The sequence below is a fragment of the Cajanus cajan genome, chromosome 4 (genome assembly GCF_000230855.2).
Source record: "Cajanus cajan strain Asha chromosome 4, NIPB_CcT2T_4, whole genome shotgun sequence".
NCBI classification, from domain to species: domain Eukaryota; kingdom Viridiplantae; phylum Streptophyta; class Magnoliopsida; order Fabales; family Fabaceae; genus Cajanus; species Cajanus cajan.
In genome coordinates, this window is record NC_138520.1 from 13,145,243 (window position 1) to 13,170,073 (window position 24,831).

At 30.4% G+C, this 24,831-nt stretch overlaps 2 protein-coding genes across 3 annotated transcripts; both read left to right on the forward strand.

Moving 5' to 3' along the window:
• LOC109801769 (phytosulfokine receptor 1) lies at nucleotides 1-2,545 on the forward strand. The gene has a single exon (XM_020362897.3). The coding sequence runs from the start codon at nucleotides 405-407 to the stop codon at nucleotides 2,415-2,417; it is 2,013 nt and encodes a 670-aa protein (XP_020218486.1). The 5' UTR covers nucleotides 1-404; the 3' UTR covers nucleotides 2,418-2,545.
• An 8,805-nt stretch (nucleotides 2,546-11,350) lies between these two features.
• Nucleotides 11,351-18,775, forward strand: LOC109801871 (RING/U-box superfamily protein). Of its 2 annotated transcripts, none has more exons than XM_029272069.2 (9): nucleotides 11,351-11,637; nucleotides 11,799-11,845; nucleotides 11,950-13,221; nucleotides 15,562-15,650; nucleotides 16,422-16,524; nucleotides 16,600-16,704; nucleotides 17,180-17,297; nucleotides 18,186-18,359; nucleotides 18,482-18,775. In XM_029272069.2, the coding sequence occupies exons 1-9, from the start codon at nucleotides 11,466-11,468 to the stop codon at nucleotides 18,625-18,627; spliced, it is 2,226 nt and encodes a 741-aa protein (XP_029127902.1). In that variant the 5' UTR covers nucleotides 11,351-11,465; the 3' UTR covers nucleotides 18,628-18,775. The 2 variants fall into 2 exon arrangements, with proteins under 2 accessions (XP_029127902.1, XP_082928395.1); XM_083072269.1 differs by having other exon boundaries at nucleotides 11,595-11,720.
• Nucleotides 18,776-24,831: the final 6,056 nt, after the last annotated feature.

Below are 24,831 nucleotides of genomic sequence, written 5' to 3' on the forward strand. Positions count from 1 at the left end.
TAACCTTGTGATTATAAGGAGAATAACAACCAGCTGCTAGGAAGCTAAACAACTAGCAATGTATTTGGGATCAACTCAACTTATGTTAAAAAAAAAAAAAATTACACTCACTCACGAACTTTCACGAACTTTTACTTTTTTTCATTTAAACGCTTATTTTTTTTATAGAGAGATTTAAGGCTCCTTTCATGCAAGATGCACGAAGGGATCATATTTGACATATATTGCCATGGAGGTCAACTCAACACTCGGAAGTCTTGCAACTTGATGTATACATAGAAGTTCAAGTCATAACAGTGTCCCCGTTATTTATAGTTTTATCTTATGTCCGTGCTCTTTCTCTCAAACACTAATACCAAATCATTTGCTGAGTTGACTTTTTATTTTTCAGTGAGATATCAAATATGGGATTTCATAGTCTCTTTTTGTGTACCATTTTGATACCATTTATCAGTTTTGGGACTAGTACTCATGAATCTCAGAACTTTACAAGCAGATCCAATGATTTGAAAGCCTTAAATGGTTTCTCTAGCTGCTTAGAATCAACTATTCTTGACTGGAACAGCTCTACCTCCCCTGATTACTGCACTTGGTCTGGTGTCACATGTGATGCCTTGCCGCATGTCGGCACAAGGGTGGTTCGCTTGGAACTCGGAAGCACTAGACTTAGTGGGAAGATCTGTGAATCCTTAGCAGGTTTGGACCAACTTAGAGTCTTGAACCTTTCCTATAATTTCTTCACTGCCTCTCTTCCAGAGAACTTGTTTCATCTTCAAAACTTGGAGGTCATGGACTTCAGCAATAATCATTTTGAAGGTCCTGTGAGTACAGCCATATGTTCCTCTTTTAATCGGCTAAGAGTATTTAAATTATCTAATAACTTCTTTTCTGGTGAGATTCCAGAAAATTTGGGTAATTGTTCCTCTCTGCAGCATTTGTCCATTAATGGAAATGATTTGTCAAGAAGCCTTCCAGAGAGCATCTTTCAGCTACAAAACTTGAATGAACTATACCTGCAGAATAATAAGCTATCTGGGACACTGAGTGAGGAAGTTGGTAAGCTTTCAAACCTAGTGGAATTTGACATCTCCAATAATGATTTTTTTGGATTTCTTCCTAATATCTTTGGAGGCCTCACAAGGCTTAAAGTTTTCAATGTTGGTTCAAATAGATTCACTGGTCAGTTGCCTGCTTCGCTGGTGAATTCTCCATCTCTTGAAAGGCTTATTTTGACAAACAACTCTTTGGGTGGTTCAATTAATTTGAATTGCTCTGTGATGAAAAATCTAATTACCATTGGTCTTGGTTTAAATCAATTCCGTTGTCCAACCCCCGGTAGCCTATCAAATTGCTCAAAGTTGGAAGCAATTAGTCTTGGTGGTGTCAATTTCAGTTGTGAGATTTCTGTTAATTTCAAGAATCTTCAGTCCCTAACACAACTCAGCCTTTCAAACGCCAACCAGCATAATTTGTCAGCAACACTAGAGGATTTAAGTCACTGCAGGAACTTAAGTATGCTAGGCCTTTCTAAGAACTTCCACAACGAAGAAATGCCACAGGGTCAAAATCTAGAATTCAGCAATCTCAAGGTTTTTGCACTGGGTAATAGTCAGATTAAAGGATCAATTCCAAATTGGTTAAGTGGATGCAAGATGCTGCAGATGCTGGATTTGTCATGGAATCATCTCACTGGCAGCATACCCTCATGGATTGGGAAATTTAACAACCTCTATTACTTGGACTTGTCAAATAACTCTTTCACCGGCAACATACCACAGAGTTTGACAATGTTCCTGAGCCTCCAGCACAAAAATTCTTCATTGGAAAGAACTCTTTCTGTCTTTCCCTTTGACTCCGTTGAGACTGGCACTTTAAGGAGGATAAAGTACGAAAAAGTTTCAAGTTTCCGGCCATCTTTACTGCTCTGTTACAACAAACTTGAAGGACCAATATGGGCAGGTTTTGGTAACCTGAAAGGCCTACATGTTATGGACCTAAAACACAATAGCCTCTCAGGACCAATTCCTTGGGAGTTATCAGGCATGACAATGTTGGAGATTTTGGATTTGTCTCACAACAAACTCTCGGGAGAAATACCACAATCATTAATTGAATTGAGTTTCTTATCCTCATTTGATGTGTCTCATAATGAGTTGCATGGGGAAATTCCAACAAAGGGGCAGTTTGATACCTTCCCAACTACAAGCTTTGAAGGAAACAAGGGTCTCTACCGTCACAGCACTTCAGGCTTTATGCCTTCTCCGCCAGATGAGACTCGTGCTCAGCCCCATCACCAGAAGCTGGAGATCATAGGTTTTCCATTTTGGTTTGGTGCTCTCGCTGGTTTCCTCATAACCATTGCCATTTGCTTCGCTTCTGATGGACATCACCCTACCAAGTGCCACCAAGCAAACTAGAGTTGTGAATTGAATATGGCTTTTATGTATTCAGATGTGGTAGCTGTTAGTTGCGTAGCCATGTACAAGGAGTTTGGGCAAGTGCGTGTGTAATGCCATCCTGATAGAAAAAATAATAGTCATATTTTTAAAAATAAGTTTCAATTAAATATCACCAAATTTTAACATACTCTATAAAAAAAAATTGATTGTCTTGATGAATAACACAAGAAATGATATATTAAAAAAATATTGATTGAGTACTTCATACACCCAAAACCACCATAGAATTACCTCCATTTCATTAAGTCTCCAACACTGACAACTGCAGCCAAACACGGTGCAAACCTTTGGTGTGCGAAACCTGTAAGCAGCACCAACACCGATCAAATCAGAAAGAAACCAGAAGAATCCATTTGGTAAACTACTTAAATCCAGTTTATATTTATCTCTCCATAAGAAGATACTTAAACACAAACTAATCACTGACAAGATTAATTATTGGTAGGCACCGTAATTGACAATTGAATAACCCAAGCAATTATGCAATTAGTTGCCATGTTGGTAAAAAGTAACAATTATATAATTAGCTATCATATCGGAAAAAAATAATGTGTAACCACAATAATATATACCGTACAAGTGAGGCAAGTTAATTAACCAATTAACATTCGTTCTCCACCTTCTTCATCACAATAGGTTGGAAAAAGAAATAGAAATGATGAAATTGCACACCGGTAACATCGCGACCATATGTAATTATATTTTGTGACAAAAAAATATAGAAATGGAGAAGATAATCTCAAAATGGAAACAGAAGATTGAAGCAGCAAGGGTTTCATAAGCAGTTGAAGCAATCGAAGAGCTTATACGCGAAATTTGCGTACATTGAACAAATCAAAATCAAAGTAGGACAGAGCATGTTGTGAAACTCGCGAGTTAACGTAGAATTATACAAATTTAGGGTTTAGGGTTTTTTTGGTTAATTCGCTGCTGGAATCGTTTTTTGGTAGTTTCGTGGACAGGTATGGCAACGGGGCGAGGTTTACATTTCCCGTTCCGGCCCCTACAAATTTAAACCGTCCCTGTCCCCGATACGGGGATAAAATTTCGATACTCATGCCCGCCCTCAACAGGATTCAAGTTTCCCTGCCCCGCCCCCACCCCACTCTTATTTTTTTTTTCTTCTTTTCTTTTAAATAAATATGAACAAATTTTAAAAAATAAAAGAAAAGTAAAATAATATAAATTTGTATATATAAATATTTTTAATTTTAGTTTATATATATATATATATAAATAATTTTTTTAATTATATTATTAAGCGGGACGGGAGCGGGGCGGGTATTAACATCTTCGTCCCCGCCCCCGATTTTATCAATTGGGAAAAATCCGAACCCAAACCCGAATCCGATAAATATGGATTTTCCCCGTCCAAATCGGGGTGGGTTAGATTATCATGCCTATCGTGTAGACTCGGCTAGACTCGGGTAGAATCACTCAAAATCGCGAGTCTATGGGCGAGTCCGCAAGTCAGCTTCAGGTTAATCTTTTGGCCCCTAAATGCCCAAAGCGACGTCGTTTTAGAGAGGGTTTCTAGTCTCCTCTCTATTTTCTTCGATCTCTCACTTTTCGCATATGAAAACAATACTCTCCCTCCGCTGCATTCTTCGATTTTCCTCTATTCGAGGCTTTGAGCTCCCACGTCACCATTCGACTTCGTTCTATCTGCCTGGCACCGTCCTTACAGCTTTTGGCATCGTCCATGCAGTTTTTGATGAGCTGTTCGTGCTCACGTTTTCCTACTCGTCCAGCATTGTTCATTCACCTCTGTCACATTTTTTGATTTATAGGTGTTGTTTTGATTGTCTAAACCAGCACACTCTGCTGGATTTTTTTGTTTAATCTTGAAGTCTTGTTTGTTTATTTTCAGGTCTGTGTTGTTTTGTGGTGTTTATTTGGTCCGTTAGTATTTAATTTTAGACGTAGAATGTTGAATTAGTAATATCATATTGTGTGTGTTCATTTCTTTAATATCTTTTAATATTAGGTAGACTCTTACGAGTCTATGAGTCAAGTCTACGAGTAAAAGTCTACGAGTCAAAATCTACGAATCGAGTCTACGAGAGCTCCACGAGTTTGCATAGACTCTCGAATTTGACAACCTTGGGACAGAGTGTGAAGGTTTTCGGTGAAATTGGAATCGAAAGATAGATAACGAGGTACAAAATATAGATTGCAAAGCTTTGACTAAATGAATGCAATTTTCTTTTACAACACTAGGTTTTAAGTCTTTTAGCATGTGGAATGTACGGAAATATTTATTATATATAATTAAAGTTTATAATAGGATATAAATGAATATTATATTTAAAATTAATATACATAAATATTTTTAAATATAAAAATTATATTTTAAATTTATCAATTATGATAAATAGTTTGTATTGTAATAAAAATTTATTTTTATTTTTTATAATTTATTTAAAAATATTATTATTTAATTTATAAATAACTATGATAAATAAAAATCAAATTAAATAAGAAGTTAAATTTTTTTTACAAGCTTTCCTATTAATAAAAAATTCCTAAAAATATTCACACATAAGATAGAAATTTGTGTTTAATATATAGAAATTGAATCTGATGTGTAAAATATATGATTTTATTTGGACCTTTTAAATTTTTTTTTATCCTTTTAAAAATATTTAAGTTTTCGAATATTAATGAGACCTTAATTAATATCACTCCCTTTATTTTATAAATAAATAATTTATATGTCTAACATAATTATAAAATCTCAATGTGATTTAGTGTGGATATTATAGTGTTTTGTTAGATGAAAAGGGAAGAAATTTTATAAATTTTCTTTGTTTAGATCAACTTTTGAGATAATAAAGAAGGAGAATGGAATGAAGTAAAATTTATTATCTAATTTTAATTTTTCTTTAATATTGAGAAGATTTAAAAGAGACGGAAGTAATTTTAAAATATTTTTAGTATAATATTTAAAATATGTTTATATTTTAAATTATAAAGATATAAAAATAAATTAATTTTTAAAATTTCTAATGCCTTCCTTTGTAAATTAAGAAAATAGTTTTCTTCTCTTTTTTTCTTCACTTTTCAATAAAAAATAATAATAATAACTAATCTCCTCCTCTTACTTCGAGGAAGTTTTTTTTTTTTACTTTTGTTGTAGATTTAAATTAGCAACAAAAAAAAATTAAGAATAAATTTCCTTTGAAAAATATATGAAATTTTTCAAGAAAATCACCAACAAATTTTCCATATAATCTATTTACAAAATTTCCTACTTTTTTTAAAAAATTATTATTTGTTTCTTGTGGATTTAAATTCCCAAAAACAAACTCATAGGAACATAAAAATTACTTAGGAATTTTCCTATAAGTTATCTTTCGCAAAAAATAAATCATAAAATAACATATTTGCAGTAAAATTTGTTGGAATTATCCCTCTTTAGATAGGTCTAAAAATCTATTAAAAAAATGCCATGGAGTTCATTAAAGACAATTGGATTTTCATGTTTATGAAGGCTACTGAGACATTCTTGTATTCAACTCACAAGCCATCGAGTATATGAATAACAAGATCCACATCATCCAAGTGAGCGTTGATAATGGTTAATTTCACCAACCATGGATTTGATGCCATGAAAGTCCTCGGTCATCATGGATCTAAAGCCTTTTGTGAACCGCGTGAGTCGCTCCTTAGGTAGATAACTATGGCTCTAGTCTTGCTAATATACACCTTGGTGAGTACATCCTATGCTTGTGTAGATAACATTGAAGTCTAAGGCCCTAAGTTTCATCACTAGCATGCTCAATATAATTCACCTAATCTTCACGTGAAGTTGATATTCAGTCCAAACAACATACAAAACACAAATTGGAGGGGTGAAAATACTTCTCACATGTGTCTAAAGCACATATAAGGTCAAGTAGTAAACTAAAAACAAGTAAAAAATGCAACACAAGCACATTTAGTTTCACAACTCAACATGAATTGCCATATATATTCTTAATTTGATATGCATGTAATATCAATAACTTTTAGCATAGCCCACATATTAGGCAACCTATGATTATGTGAAATAACACAAATTACAACTCAATGGGTAATTAAACATCCACCATCAATGGGACAAATATCCAACAAGAGCTAGTTAGGGTTTTATAATTGTGCTTGGTTACCATTTATCACACATGTTGACAAAATGTTCCCTACGGTTAAAACTCCTAAGCCAAGATAAAAGATCATGGAAACTCTCTTAATTTGATTCGCATACTAGTACTTCCAAACAAAAATATGCATGAATGCATGGATTCTTTACACATCACAAATGACACATGGCTAAGCAATGCCTAGACATAGCTTAAACTCCACAAATGACTAAGCAAAAAGCCTATATTTTATGCTTGGCTAAGCAAGAGCTCAAATATAACAAACTAGCACATGATTATAGTTTAAACTTAACACTTGGCCTATATACACACTTGCTCATAACACACACACATATAGGTAGAGAGAGAGAGAGAGAGAGAAATGCTAGCAATACACTCTCTATTACACTCTTTTAAACACACTCTCTTATTTATTGAAATATATTGAAAAACACATAATTTGGGGAGTCTCATACCCTATTTAATGATTATCTCTCTTGATTTGTGGTTTTCAATAAATTTTAGTCAATAAAAGTAAGTATTTTAGAGAGTGTGTTGTTGACACTCCTCATATATATGCACTCATAAACACATGTTGCTCACACATGGATACTCTTTCATGTAACTTTTACTCTTAAATTATTATTCTTTATTTTCACTTTAGTCTCTTTTAAAACTCTCTTCACTTTAGTTTATAATCTCACACAAACACTTTTATTAATTATTTAGGTTTTCCCACATAAAATCACATTTCTTGTTACGTGACTACAACCTACAAAGAATGTAAGCATAGCAAGTGGAGTTATATTAACCTTCAAATTGATCTCTAAATTATTTGAAAGCTAATAAAATTATCAACAACTCTTATGTTCTCAAGTTTTGATTTTATTTTTTATTGTACCTAAAATTACCAAAAATGTAACATTTTCATCTAATTTTGTTAGCTTGAGTGTTAGTCACTAATTTCACCATATATAGAGTTCTAGATATCCTTTTTTAAGTCACTCTAATGCCATTAGTTAGCTAACATATACGACTATAATTCTTATGAAGATCATTCAACTTAATTCAATCATATGTTGCATTATGCGAGTCACTTCTCTTGCCTGGTGCCAAGAGAGCAAAAAACGAGGATTGCATTAACTGTGTATTGGGGACTTCATTTGGTCTCCAATTGCATAATTCATTCATTCAACACCAATAGATATACTAAAATGTTCGTTAATATTTCTAAACATTGAATTCATATACAATAACTCCTAAACCATAAAAATTAACCAATATTTCCAAATCAACACACATGAACACTAAAACACCAAATTGGGTAGAAATACAAATTCATCAATTCAATCAAATGAACCATCAATAACATAATTATTAACACCCTTTCAAGGTGTTCATAACATTTTCAATCGCATACAACAAAACCTTAAGAGTTTAGGGATAGCCCCACTACCCATAATTCTTATATATATCCACAGATGAGATAATTTCACACTTCACCTCTTACCTTAGATAATGATCTCAATGAAATCAAGGTGTCACTCACTAATTTGGAACCATTATTCTTACTCTCTAAGCAAAAACTCTTCTATGATTTTTCTCTCAAGTGTCATGAGGTTAAATACAGAACTAAAGTGCAAGACTCCTAGACCTTCACTTACTAAAAATCGGCTAAACTTTGGGTTGGACTTCTAAAGTGTAAAACACACTATTTACTAGCCAACTTGTTTTTATTTTTCTAAAATCACTTTAGTTTATTTTAAAAGTTCACTAATTAAATTAGTTTATTTTAAAATCCTACTAATTAAATTAGTTAAAAGCCAATAAATAAACTATATCTTATATTATATTTTTTTTCTTTGCGAAAAATAGGATGTTATAATTATCACTCACTTAACTACTAACATAACACATTGATTGTTAACATTGCAATAATATGTTTTAAAAAAAGCACACACACAATAATCTTATAATTGTAGCTTTGATCTCTCAAGCATTATAATTGTTTGATTTTAGTCCTCGAAGTTTTAATTAAGCAATTTTAGTTTTCAAGTATTGTTATTGCACAATTTTGGTACCCAAAATTTAATTGAGTAATTTTAATCCCTCAAATATCATAATTTATGATTTTAATCCCTCTCATTTAAAATCTAATAATTTAAAATTGTATAATATATATATATATATATATATATATATATATCTATATAATATTTTAAAATTATACAATTGTTGACCTATTTAAGTTACATGTATTATAATTTTCATTGATGTATTTAATAATGCATATTTATTATTAATAAATAAATAAAATTATATATTATTAGTATTATAATACTATTGATATATTAATATCAATAATATTATTATTATATTTATAGATATTAAATTAGTGATTTTATAAATATAAATTAGTAATACATTTTTAATAAAACCCTAGTGGTTTGGTGGGAAGGGATTGGAGTAGTTAGAAACATGAAGATCTAGGTTCAATCCTTACTGCGACCATTTTTGTAATCTTTTCTATCCTTAAAAAAAAAAGTAATACACTTTTAATATATATATATATATATATTACATAAAATAAATATATTAAAATAAAATTAATTAGAAATGCTGATACAACATGCTACTCGTGAGCATTGCATCAACAAAATAATTAGATTTTTAATGGAAGACTTTAGTAGACTAACTAAATGGATTCACTATTGTAAATCCTTTTAGTATCCATTAGCAATAAAAATTTCGGCTATTTTATAACTTGAATTTCGAAACATTATATGTTATTAATATTGTAGATATTTAGTTGTTATTTTGTATGATCATATGCATGAGTTTTCGAAAGAAGAAAATATATAAAAGATAACGAGACAGCAGAATACACAGGCAGTTTGAAGCGAAGGCAGTGGTGGTTGAGGTTGGTTCAGATTTAACACAAGTTTAATATTTGCTTGCATTAACTTTTAATCTCAACCATCTAATGCTCTATAAAAAAGCAGTCGGAGAGAGATCGCCAGGATTCAAATTCTTATTTTAATGTTATAATGTATATCTTAAATATTTGTTATATAATTAAAATTTTTAAAAAATTAATTTTTATATATTAAATATGAATTTCTATTTTTTATAAGAGTATTTTTATAAATTTTTCTTTAATAAAAGAGTTTGTGGGATTCTTTTTTAACTTCTTATCTAATTCAATTTTCATTTATCATAATTATTTATAAATTAAATATTTAATATTTTAATATAAATTATCAATAATTATTTTTTTTATTATAATATAAATTATTTATTATAAATCTAAAATATAGTTTATATATTTGAAAATATTTATATGTACTAATTTTAAATATAATTCTACCATTTTGGATATAATTCAATATGGGTTTGTTCAAAAGGTTTTGACTGAGTGCCCTTGGTGAACAATTGATTCGAGCATTAACATACTAATGATGTTTTTGAAAGAGATGTATAACAGTTTTGTCAAGCCCCTTTACCTTATCAGCTTAGGATTGGTGGACAAATGTATCATTCTAGATATGATTCGAGATAGGCTTATAAAAAGGACTTGATTGAGATGTTTTGGTTGAGTATTCTAAACATCGAGTCAATAGGTTGTGACCGATCACTTCACCAAACATACTTCCAATATATTGAGTAACCAGACCTCCAAATGATGTTAGAACAAATTCAACCTAAGGTTTATATCTGAAATAAAATCTTATTTTTATTAACTAAGATCACACTAATAAATAACTACCTTATCAAATCTCAAAAATCTCAAAGCCAATTAATCCATAATAATCAAATATAAAAATTTTAAACTTAGAGAGAAGAGGAACATATTATATTCTTGAATGTTCTAACTTTAGTTGAGAGTGTCTAAATAAAAAAACCTTAAAATATTCTCCAAATCAGAACAATATTATATATATATATATATATATATATATATATATATATATTCAACATTAATATTTATTTTTATATAATTTATGATAAATTTTAAATATATTATATATAATAAATATAATTATATATTGTCAATATACAATTATATTTATTATATATAATATATTTATAATTTATCATAAATTATATATAAAAATGAATATTATGTTTAACTATATAGATAATATTTATAATAATTTAATTAAGTAGATATTTTTAAATATATAAATTATATTTTAGATTTATGATAAATAACTTGAAGTATAAAATTATTTTATTTATTAATAATTTATTTAAAATATTAAAATTTAATTTATGAATAATTATAATAAACAAAATTAAATTAGATATAAAATTAAAATAACATCTATTAATTCTCTTATTAAGATTTTTTTTAAAAAAATACTCTCATATAATATAATTATTCGAATATTATATATATATATATATAAATGTATTATCTATAATAATTTAAAAATATGAAATATATTTTATTAATAATTTAAATCTAAAAATAATAATGTCTAATATAAAAATAAAAATTTATTTTTGGAAAAATTTTAAATTTTTTATTATTAAATATAAGGATAATAATATCTTATATAAAAATCAAAATCAAATTTTAATTATCAAAATCTATTTTTTTATAATACGTATAGATAAAGTCTATTCAATAATATTATTTTCCAATTTTTTTAACAATCAGCGCCGATAATAATAATAATATGTGGCAAACGGAAAAAACGAAAAATGGTTGTAGTATTGTGGTGGTGGTAAAAGCGATATTCGGCGAAGATGCGGCAAAGATACCCAGCGAAGCGCGCAACACAATAATAATAAATAAAAGGTGTTTTGATATAGCGCAGTTTGGTAAAGTAGAAGCTGAATCACGCAGGAACCAACCCCAAACCCTCCTTCCAGAACTTTCATGTCCATCTTGCCCTCACAAACCCAAGCACCATCTTCCTCCTCTTCGTCTGCGCCATCTCCTAACCCTAATCCCCAACATGGAATCCCTAACCCTATTCCTCAACCCTTCCCTTCTCTCTCCCCTCCGCTCCACGTCGCTTTCGGATCTTTCCAGATCTCCGATAACCCAGGTTCCTTCTCGATTTCTTCCCGCCAAATATAATCATCCATTTTCTGTGCTGATTGCTTGTTGTTATTGAGAGTTTAACAGTTGGTGAGTGTTGTTTTGGGGGATTGAATGCTTTCTGTTGCTGCTTGTTTAACTGATTCAGTGATTCGATTTTGTCGTTAGGTTCATCGGCTCCAGCTGCTCAGGATTCTGGTGGATCTTCCGAAAAGGTGTTTTGGTTTTCCTTATCTAGGGGTTTGGTTGTGTTTTAATTATTGGGAGGTTATGGTCTGATGGAAGTGTAGGATTTTGTGTTTTGTTTTTGTGTGTTTAGGTGATGGAATTAGGGTCTCCAAGTGAAGTGATGGTTTCACCTCAGCAAAACTCTAGAACACGTTCTAGGAGTCATGGAGGAAGGCGGGCAGGAACGGGAATGGTTTCTTCTAATCATAGAAATCAACAAACTCATGGGTCTGTCAATCCTAATGGAAGTGCCCCTTCGGCTGGGAGAAAAGCTCAGACAATGAATGGGAATTACTTGCTGAATTTTCACTATGACCCGATATCCCGTTCTCAACCAAGGGGTCCTCCTCCTCCCCCTACAACAAGAAGGCATCGGAAGAGGAAACCGTACAACAAGGATTTGTTTTTGCAGGCGAATTTCAAGTTCATGGTGCTAGATTCCGGAAATTATTCACCTGAGTCGATGGATCCAGATAAAATGTTGCAGTGGGAAGATATTATATGTATGACATATTTGACCCCCTTTTCGGTTCAGTGTCCAATTTGTTTGGAGTATCCCCTGTGTCCGCAGATAACCTCATGTGGACATATTTTCTGTTTCCCATGTATTCTACAGTACTTATTGATGGGTGAGGAGGATCACAAAGGTGATATCTGGAAAAGGTGTCCTTTGTGCTTTGTGATGATATCTGCCAAAGATTTATATACGGTTCACATCACAAATGTCAAACAGTATCAAGTAGGAGATAATGTTGAGTTCACCTTTTTAACCCGGAAAAAAGATTCATTTACTCTTTCGCATAAAAATAAATCAGGGACAAATATCCCATCACAGGGCAGTGGAGATATCTGTGATCCCTTTTCTAAGTTCACTCTTACATCAGATGTGGATCTTTCAGTGAGGCATGCAATATCTGATCTAGATGGTTGGTTGGCCAGAGCTGATTCAGGTCTTGTTGATGACCTGGAGAAGCTTCCTTATGTTTGTGCTGCAATGCAACAGTTAGAACAGAGGAAGAGGTATTGGAATGAGCAGACGTCTCGTGACTGTGAAAAATCTTCTAAGCTTATTGATTATGGACAGCAGATACCATCAGCAGGTGCAAATTCTATGGATACTGATGATGAAAACGTTTCCAATGGATCAAAAACTTCCTCTACTGATTTCCATGACCAAAATAAGGTTACGATGTTGGATAAATCAACTACTGGAGCCTGTTCAGATCAAAACTTAGATGTTGAGAAAGAGTTAATAGAGCAGGAAATGAATTTATCTTCTTCGTATGAGGAGAAAAATAGTATTCAAAGGCATTCAGATGTTGTTGGAGATGTGAAGGAAAATGATTCATACAGTTTCTACCAGGTAACATATGACAGTTGGTTTTAGTTTTTTGTTCTGTATCTACTGTTTCTTGATTCATAATTTTCTGATTGGTTACAAATGTGTTTACGAAGTATGAACTGATTATTCATGTTAGAAATTATTCAGAGCAATTTGACATCATGTAGTTAGATATTTTCAGACAAGTTTGTCTTTTGAAAGTGGTCTGCTTGACTGAGGATGGATTAGGATTATAAGGGTTTGCAAAGATGATGAAGGTCACTAAGTGTGTGTTTGGATGTGATTTGTGATCCATGTTCACCCTTGAATTCACATCAATTGCTACAATTGATGCAGAAGCTACATGAACTTGCTTCTAAAAATTCACTTTAGGTTCAAAATGAATTGACTTGCTCTAACTGTGTTACTGTTTACTGAGGCTACATTTGGAAGCCTTAATGCCTGTTTGGTTAGATGACAGAATCAATTCCTCCCACTGTGGCATGTGTTCCAATAAGCATATATTGTTCAAATTTAGGGTGCTTTTGAGTGAACAACTTAATCAAGTGCTTATTGAATAAATGCTTTTCATGTAAGCACTTTTGTACAATTTGTTTCAATAATTAAAGACAAAATAGGGTTAAATTGTTTTCATTTAAGTTCTAAGTTGTTTTTATTAGTTATGCTAGAGAACTTATTGAAATAAGCATAAAACAATTTATGGACAATCATAAGTTTGGCCAAATACTTGCACAAGTGCTTATATCATCAGATTAACTTACTGAATCTGTAAATAAGCTCTTATAAATGCACCCATATTTCGGCACATATCCCAATTATGTTGAACAGTCCAAAATCATTTCTATCAAAATTAAGTATACCCAACTTTAAGACAAATAGACACATTAGAGAGAATCAGAGGGGATGGAAAGGCACAGAGTAAAATGGAAAGGGGAACAATTGAAATGGTGACAAGTTGTGCATTAAAGGTTATGTAGGAGATATCAATATGCCTATATGAGTGCTTTTAAATTAGCTCTATGGGAGGCAGGGTGAGATTGAAGTGAACCCCATGTTATTCACCAGGTTGGTGGGGAACAGTGAGAATTCTCACCTTTCCTGCTATAAAAAGCATTTAAGGAAACTAACCTGAGTATCTATTAAAGAAAGCTGGTTGTACCATATTATTAACAACAGTAAATGCTGAGTTATAGGTTGAACCCGGGGGAGACACTATTTGTTTTGATGGTTCTAAAATCTGAAACAATTCAAGAGATGGATGGAGCTTTGGTGTTGAGGTACATTAAAATGTGTTACCTGTATGTTGTTTTTGACTAGGAACAAGAAGTATGAGATCCTAGAAAGTCTCTAATTAACTATATACTAGAATCAGTTTATAGTGTTACACTGGGAATTGATCTTCTCTTGTTTGGTTTTGACATGATTAGGTCATTTGGAGATTTTGTGTGTATCTCTCTCTTCATAGACATTAACAAATATCACGTAGCCCCACGAAGGCCATGGAAAATCTCAAATTAGATGGTCCATTTACTCTTGCACTATTCCTCTAACATAGAGCTGGAGCCTAAAATAAGAAATCTGAAGTGTATGGGAAATTTTCAGATTAACATGAGGAATGGAATATAACTGAAGCACCAGTAACTTAATACGTTTCCATCTGTGATGAGTATTGGTGAACAAGAATAACGTTGCTCTGCAAACAATTGGTCAATGTGAAATCTTATTATGCTGCTCTGAAATTGTTTTTCAAGATGAAGAAAGAATCGCTCATCGCTTTTCTTGAAAATGAAAGTTAAAAGAAAATGAAGGCTCTGAAGATCATTAACGCTTGCTAACCTATGCTACTATTTCAGCATTCAATGATGGTCTCTCAGCTCCTCCCTTCTCTTTTTACTGATTTTTCTTGTACCTTGTGATTGTTTTGTAACAATATCAATATGGGGAGAGAGATTTTCCTAATTGTCAAAATAATGTTGTTGCTGTGTCCAATTTTAATCATAAAAGCTTGAAGGCATCGTTATCCATAAAAGTGTTAATCAGTGATATTTTTCATAGTAATCTATAGATGTATTATTTTTCCAAGGTTGTCGGTTTTAGTTGAGCTGGTTGTATGAGTGGATGCTGCTGATATAAGCCTGGTTTTGTTTCCCTTACTGGCAACATACTGAATTTGAACTTTAATTATCCATTGATGTCAAATCATGTCTATCTAGCTATCCTAAACTCCTTTATCTCTTGGATCCTCTCAGTTATGTGAAATTGCTGCTTTTAGTTTTATTGAGCAATCCCTGAATGCTTTATGCTTAAAGTCAGCTTTAATGGTGACATCTGGTTGTTACCATGCTCATGTGTCTATTTCAGGCTGCTGATGGTCAGCATCTAATTCTTCATCCTCTGAACATGAAGTGTTTGCTTCATCATTATGGGAGCTATGATATGCTTCCTCACAGGTTTGGACTTATATTTCTCCTATATGCTTAGAAAGTGAAGGAAAAAATGTGTTTGTGGGCATAAGGTCAAATGATATTGGCATTGTGTTGATCTTTTATTATTTTGAGCTAAAAAATGAACTGTCAAGTCTCAATTTTGGTTTATAAACATATATGCACCATTCAACAAGAACTTCTAATTTCACTAATATTATTTACATACAAAATTAAGTCTACTGTTGCATAAGATGAATGGCACACAAAGTCACAAATACAAATATATAAGGTTTCACCAGTATGCTATTCATGTCAATTCTTATAACATATACAATTGATTTCAAAATAGAATTGAATATTAGCTACAGGCTAAAATGATGGCATTAAATTCAAATGATGTTTAGTTTTTTGTAATTCCTGCTTAACAGAAACACATTCAATTATAAGATCAGTAAGAAACACCTATGAGGACTTACAACAACAATAATCACAAAGCCTTTAATCCATTAGGGCCATTGGCTTAATGGGCCAATCACTATTGGGCTCTATCAAAGACCAAATTTTTAATAGATGATACTTTAATTTTCATCCATTTCATTAAATATGTTGATGTCTACACTAGTAGTAGTGGTAGCAATTGTCTTTTCAAGTGTAGGTCCGAGGATATTAGTTGATGTTGCTTAGGATATCTGTGCTTGTTTATGGTTGATGTCTTCATCTTGAATGGACATCTTTCTATGTGGAGGAGCATTGATGAACACTAAATGTTTTCTGACCAAAATCTACTGATTGCAGAATAAGTGGAAGGATTCTGCAATTGGAGACAGTTACTCAGTCTGAGGCCATGAGGAGGCGGTACCGATTCCTTAGTCATTTTCCATTAACCACAACATTTCAGGTGCCTGTTAAAAGAGTTTTATACTTTCAAGATATTTTTTGATGATTCATAATAGAGGATTGCTAATTTTTTCAGCTTTGTGAAGTTGATTTAAGTGATATGTTGCCTCCAGAAGCACTGGCCCCATTTATGGATGAAATCAAGAAGCGTGCAACTCAGAGGAAGCAGCTTGCAAAAAAGGTATTCATGTAGCCCATCATATTTTATCTATGGTGGAGTGGAGTTTTATAAGATTTTGAACCTTGACTCGCATCTTACACATTTATGATGTGTATAAATGGTATGATGGTTATGGAATGAATTTTCTCCCAAAAAGCTGATTTTATATTTTTGTCTGGTGTGCAAGTAGGGGACTTTGTATGTTAGGGAAATCTTCTCAGGATTGGGCCAGACTAGGCTTTTGCGTTATGCAAACTTATCTTTTAGGCTTCTGAATCTAGAGCCTGTTTTTTTTAAGATTACAGTTGAACCTAGGTTCTGTAATTTCTTTTATGGTACTAAAACAGGGCCTCAGCCTTCTAATTGCAAGTGGCCTGCAGTTGGTATTTTGATTCTTTTATGGTATCGTATGTCTTAAATCCATATATTTTTGTTGTTATCCAAATGTTCTGGAATGTGATTTTTGCTGAAATTATGTTATATTCTTGATTTTTAGGAACAGAAGGATAAGATAAAAGCTGAAGCTACTGCTGCTTATTCTCTTCCCATATCATTAAGTTCTCAGTTTACTTCTCGCGATGATCCTCCAACATTCTCCATGGCTGACTTTGAAGGTAATCTGCATTTTGGATGTTGAAGGAGGAATTTGGTTATTTTGATAAAAGTTCTGCTGTTATTTATTAACAATCCCTCGAGAGGATAATTGTTAATTTGTTACAAAGGTAGTTCCACAATGGAAATAATAATAAACCTTGAAACAAAAATAAAGAACAAGGAAAAAAGTATAGGAGAGGCTCCCCAAGAGCAGCTGATGGCACAGTACCAAAAAGGATAATAACTCTTGGATAAATTAAACTTAGATATATTTCCTTAGGTGCTTTTGGTACTATTTTTCTATTAGAAATGAAGTTTCACCTTGGTGGTCTATGTTGATCTTCTAGGCAAACATTTATTATGTGGATTATTGAGGTGAAACTTTTACTTCAATCAAAGAATACCACCAAAAGCACCTAAAACTTTTTGTCAATTCTGGACCCTTCTCTCCATCTTCATGCTGCTAATAATCACACCAAAACCACCTCTACTGATGCTGCCTCCTTCCGACTCTTCCCAACAGTCCCGGTAATCCCTTGGAATTCTCCACTCCCCACAACAGTTTCTCCTTGTCGTTTGCCCAATTTACCCTTCTCATTTAGAATATACTACCAACCATTGTCGTGGGCTTCCTTTGGGCCTAATGTTGGACCTCTATCAGAGTTTTTGGTCACATGACTGGGAATCATTCTATTGTAGAAATATGGTGTGTGAGAAAATGAATGAATTATGTATGTTATATTTGTTCCGAGTGTTACATACTTGCACGTCTTAATTTCAATTATTGTACTTGGGCCTTATGGCTATTGAGGCTGCCTCCTCTTCCGTTTTATTTATCATTTTATTCATTTGTTGCAGTTAATGTTGTGCTATGATATATATAATTTTTGTATTTGTGTTTTGTTCAGCTCTAGGAAACTCAACTATATCCTCAAGTCCTCCCTTATCTGGGGAGAGAAATTCGTTCTCAAATGTTACCAGGCTCGGGTTTGCTGCTGGTCATGATTCTCCATCCTTACAAATTCCAGAAACTAGTGGTCTACATAATAACAATACGACCACCGATTCTTCTGTCATAACAGGTACTATATGTTGATGCAATTTGATATATTCTGCGAGCCAAAATTTGGTTGTGATATATAACCGAATAATCAAGGTGTTCAAGTGCCCAAATGTTCTGTTCTTAACTGCTGTGATTCTGTAGGTTTGAGAAGCGGGGAGACACAATCATACTCGAATGTTATATCAAGAGCAGAATCAAATGCTTCAGCAAAGACAAATGAGTTGGGGAAGAAAGGAAGGAAATCAAATCGAGTTCTTCTATCAACAGCTGGTGGTAGGCGATATTGATTTCAGTGTAGACTGTAGAGTTATTAACTTTCTATGGATTTCATGTACTTTATTTATGCGCCTCTAATTACTTGTAGATAGGTAACATGTATGGAAAGAATAAACAAATGTTTTTACCTGCAACAAGCCATTACAGAAGTTTAGTTTATTGTTTGTGGCTCTGTAGAACTCTGCTGTCTTTCGATATGTTATTTGAATCCAGACTCGATGAATATTCGTAAAAAATTACGTATGTTATAAGATATACGAATGGGCATTAAAATTGGAATATATATATGGATAGATAGAGAGAAGATTCGTTTGTTTCAAGAATAAATCTATCTAGACTTATTTTATTCAATAATTTGTATTTTACATCAAATTTTAATGACTCAACTATTAAATTTAAAATTTTTAATGTATAGATCAAGTTTATTAGTTTTTAAAAAAATTAAAAATTATTTAATATATTAACTCAAATTAATGTATAAAATGATTTTATGATTAATAATCAATTTAAATTAATCAAATGAAGTATTAAATGATTTTTTTTTAATTTATAGATTTAATCTATACATCAAGAATTTTAAATTTAATGATTAAATTATTAAAATTTGATGTGGAATGAGTTATAGATTTAATCTAGACTTATTCTTATGTGTGTATATATATATATATAATTTCAAATGCATTTTATATAATAAATATCATAAAAGGTAAATGTTTTTTTATTAGTTTATTGTGTTTAAGTCTATATATATTATGTTTTATTTTATTTGGTAGCAAACTAGCAGTAGATAAATGTAAATTTGGTTCCAGTTTAAAATATATATTATTACATTTATTTTATATTAAAGAAACTTGGTACTAGATTGCTGATAGAAATGCTTTGATATTTGTATTTTTTAGTCAAGGATTCGTGGGAATTATACCTCCTAAATATTATAATAAAGTAAAAGGAAAACTTGTTAGTTTAGTGGCCAAGTGTTGTCCTAGAAGTTAACGGGACAAATATCATTTTGATAGGTTAAAGGATTCTCATCCATTAGAAGAGTGAGGGGTTTTGATGCTGTATGGCATATGCGTATTCCAAAATGATACTTTTAATAGTGATGACTTGTTCATGAGATACGAGCTCGATCAACATAAGCTTTTGGCTATTTAATGATAATTTTATAAAATATTTACTCGAATGGATTATTGGAATTATTTTTATAGGTGTTGTTATGATCTAAGTCATTTTTTTTAAAAAAAATTTAGTCATGTAAAGTTATGCAGTGTGTCACCTTAAAATTGTTAGAATCAATAGTAACAAAATGATGCCGTTATCATAATGTCATTTTCGATCGCAACGATTTGTGATTGGCTTAAAAATATAATTTATTTTGAATTGTTATAGGCTATAATATTTTATTTATTTATTATATCACTATAGATTATAATGATTTTTTTATAATAATAAAATTTTGGGGGTCGTTGGTGGCTATAATGACCTCCCGCCCCTCATTTTTTTTTTATTTTTAAAAATTGATAAATAAAGATAATTTATTTTAAAAAATTGAAAAAAAAATAAGCAAGATTTTTTTAGCAAATATATCAAAAACTTCAAAATATATTACTTTTTTTATTATTTTTTTAAATTTTATGTAATTTTTATTATCTTTTTCTTAATTTTTAAAAAAACATTTTGGGGGTTGTTGGTGGCCATAGCTACCTTCCCCTATTTTTTTATTTTTTTTATTTTTATGATATTCTTATTTATTTATTTTTCTGATTAGTTCTTTTAGAAAAAAATTGATAAATAAAGATATTTTATTTTAAAAAATTGAAAAAAATATGCAAGATTTTTTTTAACAAATATATCCAAAAAATTTAAAATATATTACTTTCATTTTTAATTTTTTGTAATTTTATTAATTTTTTAATTTTTAAATTTTTTAGAAAAAATTTGGAGGTCGTTGGTGATGATAGCGAAACCCCTCCTCCTTTTCTTTTAATTTACTTATTTATTTATTTTTATTTAAAAAAAACTAATGAATAAAGATAATTTAATTTTAAAAAGTTAAAAATATGCAAGACTTATTTAACAACATTAAAAAAAAATAAACCATTCATATTTTCTTATTCTTCTTTTTTTTTTAAAAAAAAAAAAAAGATACTATGAATTGTAGAATTTTTTATTTATCATTATAACCTATAACAACATAAAAAAATAATCAGCTCTATACGATGGTGTTATTTTATAAGTCAATATAAGTAATAATGACTTTAATAGTGTTGTTATTGATTATAATGACTCTTATACAACTTATTTAGCTTATGATTTAATAATTATAAGAAAAAACATAAAATTAATTTTTTTTACATTATTAGTATTGTTATGGTTCATAGTAACATCGACAAAAATAATTTAAAATATAAATAATTTTAAAACAATCCCATTTATATAATTTGTTTTAAAAAGTGATTCACAGCCCTGAAAAAACCACCAACAAATATTTGAGTTCAGGTAGTTTTACCCATCAATTGAGTTCTACCTCCTATTGAGAGTTATAAACTGAATTGTGATGGTGCTAAGTAATGGGATAACTTCATGTGGTGATATAGTATGCAATAGCATTTGGTCTTTTGTCTTTGCATATTCTGTCAATTTGAGACATTGTTCAGTTGTCCAATTAGAATTGTGGACAATTTATCATGGTTTAAAATTAACTAAAGAATTGCAACTTTTTGGAAAATGTTTGATTGAAAGTAATTTTGTTATATCACTAACATATCTCAATGAAGGGTGTTAGAAACGCTACTCTTTGTTATTCTTTGGTGAATAATGTAATTAACATGGTTGGAGATGAGCAAGAGGTGTCTATCAGGTATTTACACATAAGCAAACCAAATTGCTTATATTTTGGTTAAACAGGGTGTTTCTATGGTAGAGGATTTGCATGTATTTAGGAATTCTCCTTATGATTCAGATTCCAATCCTTTAATCCATAAAGTTGAAAACAAATTAACTCAAATATATAAAACTCATGTAGTGTCTAATTTGCTGCAGTATCACATTCACATGCAGAAACAATCTATAGTCCCCAACATTTCTTTTGTTGTCATTTTTATTTTTTTGCTAAAGTCCACGTTACCAAAGTATACATGTGCACTATTAAATAGTAGTGTTTGAAAAGAAAATTATAAAAAAAATAAAATAAAAATTAGATAGTCAAATAGGAGATATCACTGAACTTGATGAGAAAGAGAATAGTTGCTCAAAATATGTTCATTAAAAAATGACGATTAAAATTTATTTATTTAATTTAATAAAAAGTGATGATTCAATTATAATATAGGAATATAGGAATTAGGAACAATTTAGGTGAAAAATGATGTTTTGCTAGAACTCAGCATGATTTAAATTTAATCAATTTATGAGTGAAATGTTAATAACACATCTTCTACTATAATATTGTGATTGTAATTTATTACACAATTTGCAAATCTTACATTTACTTTAATGAACATCTCTTCTAATTTTATAGTTTTCATATTTTAATCAATTATCCAAGTAGTTAAATAAGTGTGTTGCAAACTTCTTAATACCAAATTTTGATTTTCATAGACAAAAAAAGTTTTTATTTTTTAATAAATTTAAACAACAAAATATAATGTATTTAAAGGAGCATTGATGTTACCAGTGTTTTAAAACCCGGACCGACCCGGCCGGTCGAACCGGTTGGACCGGGAACCGGTGGTCCAACCGGTCCGAATCTGAAGTTAGATCGGTTATGCAGTCAACCCGTTTCAAACCGGATTGAATCGGTCAATTTTCCGGTTCAACCGGTGAACCGGTGGGTCAAACCGGTTCAACCACTTTTTTTTTTTTATAAATTTTTTAAGGGACCATAAATCACAAAAATAATAATGAAAATTGAATCTCTTAATGAAAAAGCAATGAGTCTTATTAAATATAACAATGACTACTTGTTCTAATATATTTGTTTGTAATATATACAACTTAAATAACTTTTATAGTATATTATTAATTTTAAATTATATATTTAATAATGCAATATCTATGTAAATATTACATATATTATTTTCTGATATTAATTGCAAGCATTTTATATATGTACATATTATTTATATTTTTAATTTGTATTAATATACCGTTTAACATGTAATTTTTTTATGTATTTTTTTACAAAATAAAAATAAAAATAATTTTAAATAAGATAGAAAAATTAAAATTTAAAATAAGATATGAATTTATTAAAATTTATAAGTATAAAATATATTTAATATGAATACTTTTTAATAAAAATAAATAAAAATCGAGTCATGCGATTCAACTAGTGACCCACCGGTTCAACCTTTGACCCACTGACCCAGTACCTTAACTGGTTCGATGACCGGTCCGGTTTTTAAAACTATGAATGTTACTACCACGTTACCACTCCTCAAGTTAGAATGCACAACTTGGATAGTGAGGTTCTCGATTTTTTTATTCTCTCATGTAGACATTTTTAATATTTGTTTTTGCTTATAAAAAATATTTTATTTTCTCTATGCATTTCACATACTATCTTTGTAGCTAATCAATAAATTTATTTATTTTTAACTATCTTAAACTATTTTTTTAAAATTTATCTTTATCTTTATCTTTGATATTTTTACCACCTATTCCTTTCAATCAATCATTTTTGTTTATTTTTATATTTAGATTAAATTTTTAAAATAAATTATTGATAATTAAAAGTAACCTTATATTACAATTAAATCATCACTTGTAAATTCAACTCAATTCATACACATGACATATTATTAAATTTATTATTATTATTATTATTATTATTATTATTATTATATATTAATTAAAAATATAAAAGTGTGTGACCTCACCTCAACCTACCTCTTTGCCCCCCTTAGGACATAAATATGAGAAAAAAAATATAATTTATTTCTGTAAGTTGAAACAATGAATAATATTTAATTTATAAGTTTTATTTTATCATTTGTCATTGTGAGTTTTTTCTAGGTTTAAATATGTTTTCGATCTTTATAAAATTAGCAAATTTTGATTTTAGTCTCTATAAATTTTTTTCTATGTTTTTCATCCTTATAAAATTAAAACACTACTATTTTTAGTCTCTATTTTTATGTAATCATTTTTAACGACTTTTTATTTATTAAAAAGTTATGTAATCATCTTAAGTGTTACTTACAATCATGATTGATATTATATCGATATCAAACACCTTTAAAAAAAATTTATAAGTCCTTCAAATAAATGTTATTTATCCATCTTAAAATGATCATTAGGGACTAAAAATAATTAGTTTAAATTTTAGATGATGGAAACTAAAGAAAAGTATTTTAAAGGAATCAAAATCAAAATTTACTTATTTTACAAGGACCAAAAATAATGTTTATAAATTTTAGAAAGATGAAAAATAAAGAAATTTTTTTAGAAGAACCAAAATTAAAATCATCAATTTATATAAATAAAAAATATATTTAAATTATTTTTTTATTTATAAAAAAGCATAATTCCTTCTAATTAGGAGATCGACCCCTGTAAAAGTAAAATAATACATCTAGTAGCGACTTTATACCTATGATAGAGATCATAGGTCAATCTTTAATTAAGAATAGCGATGGCAACGGGTAGGTTGGATACGAGTTTCATGATATCCGTTCTAGTTCTCGTGAGTCAAACTTATCCCCGTTCCTGTACCCGTACCCATACGAGTATGTGATTTTCATCCCCATCCCCATCCTCATCCCCATCCCCGTCGGGTATCGGGTATACCCGTACCCGTACTCGTACTCGTCAATTTTTTATTTTTATTTTTTTTATTTTGTAAAAAAAATGATATTTTTAAATTATTTTTTTATTATATTATAATTATAATTAAGTTATTTCTCTATCTTATATTATAATAAATAATCACACATAAAAAAAGTTAAAATTCTTTAATATAATTAAATTGAAAGTGGGTATTAAATTAAAAATAGGAACGAGCACAGATACAAGTATGGGTACGGGGCGGGTAAGTACATACCCGTACCTGATTTAATATATCGAGTTTTACCCGTACCTGTACACGTACCCGGTTAAATCGGGTATTCCCCGTCAAAGTCGAGACGCGTTCAGGTATTACCCACGAGTACGGATATATTTGTCATCCCTAATTAAGAAGTATAACTTTGGAAACACATTTGAATTTGTATTAC

Bases quoted from the DNA above. Each gene is read 5' to 3' on its own strand.
- LOC109801769 (XM_020362897.3), top strand. From the start codon at position 405: ATGGGATTTCATAGTCTCTTTTTGTGTACCATTTTGATACCATTTATC.
- LOC109801871 (XM_029272069.2), top strand. From the start codon at position 11,466: ATGTCCATCTTGCCCTCACAAACCCAAGCACCATCTTCCTCCTCTTCG. The intron at 11,638-11,798 runs GTTCCTTCTCGA...TTTTGTCGTTAG, and splicing joins CCAGATCTCCGATAACCCAG to GTTCATCGGCTCCAGCTGCT. The intron at 17,298-18,185 runs GTAATCTGCATT...TGTTTTGTTCAG, and splicing joins CTCCATGGCTGACTTTGAAG to CTCTAGGAAACTCAACTATA.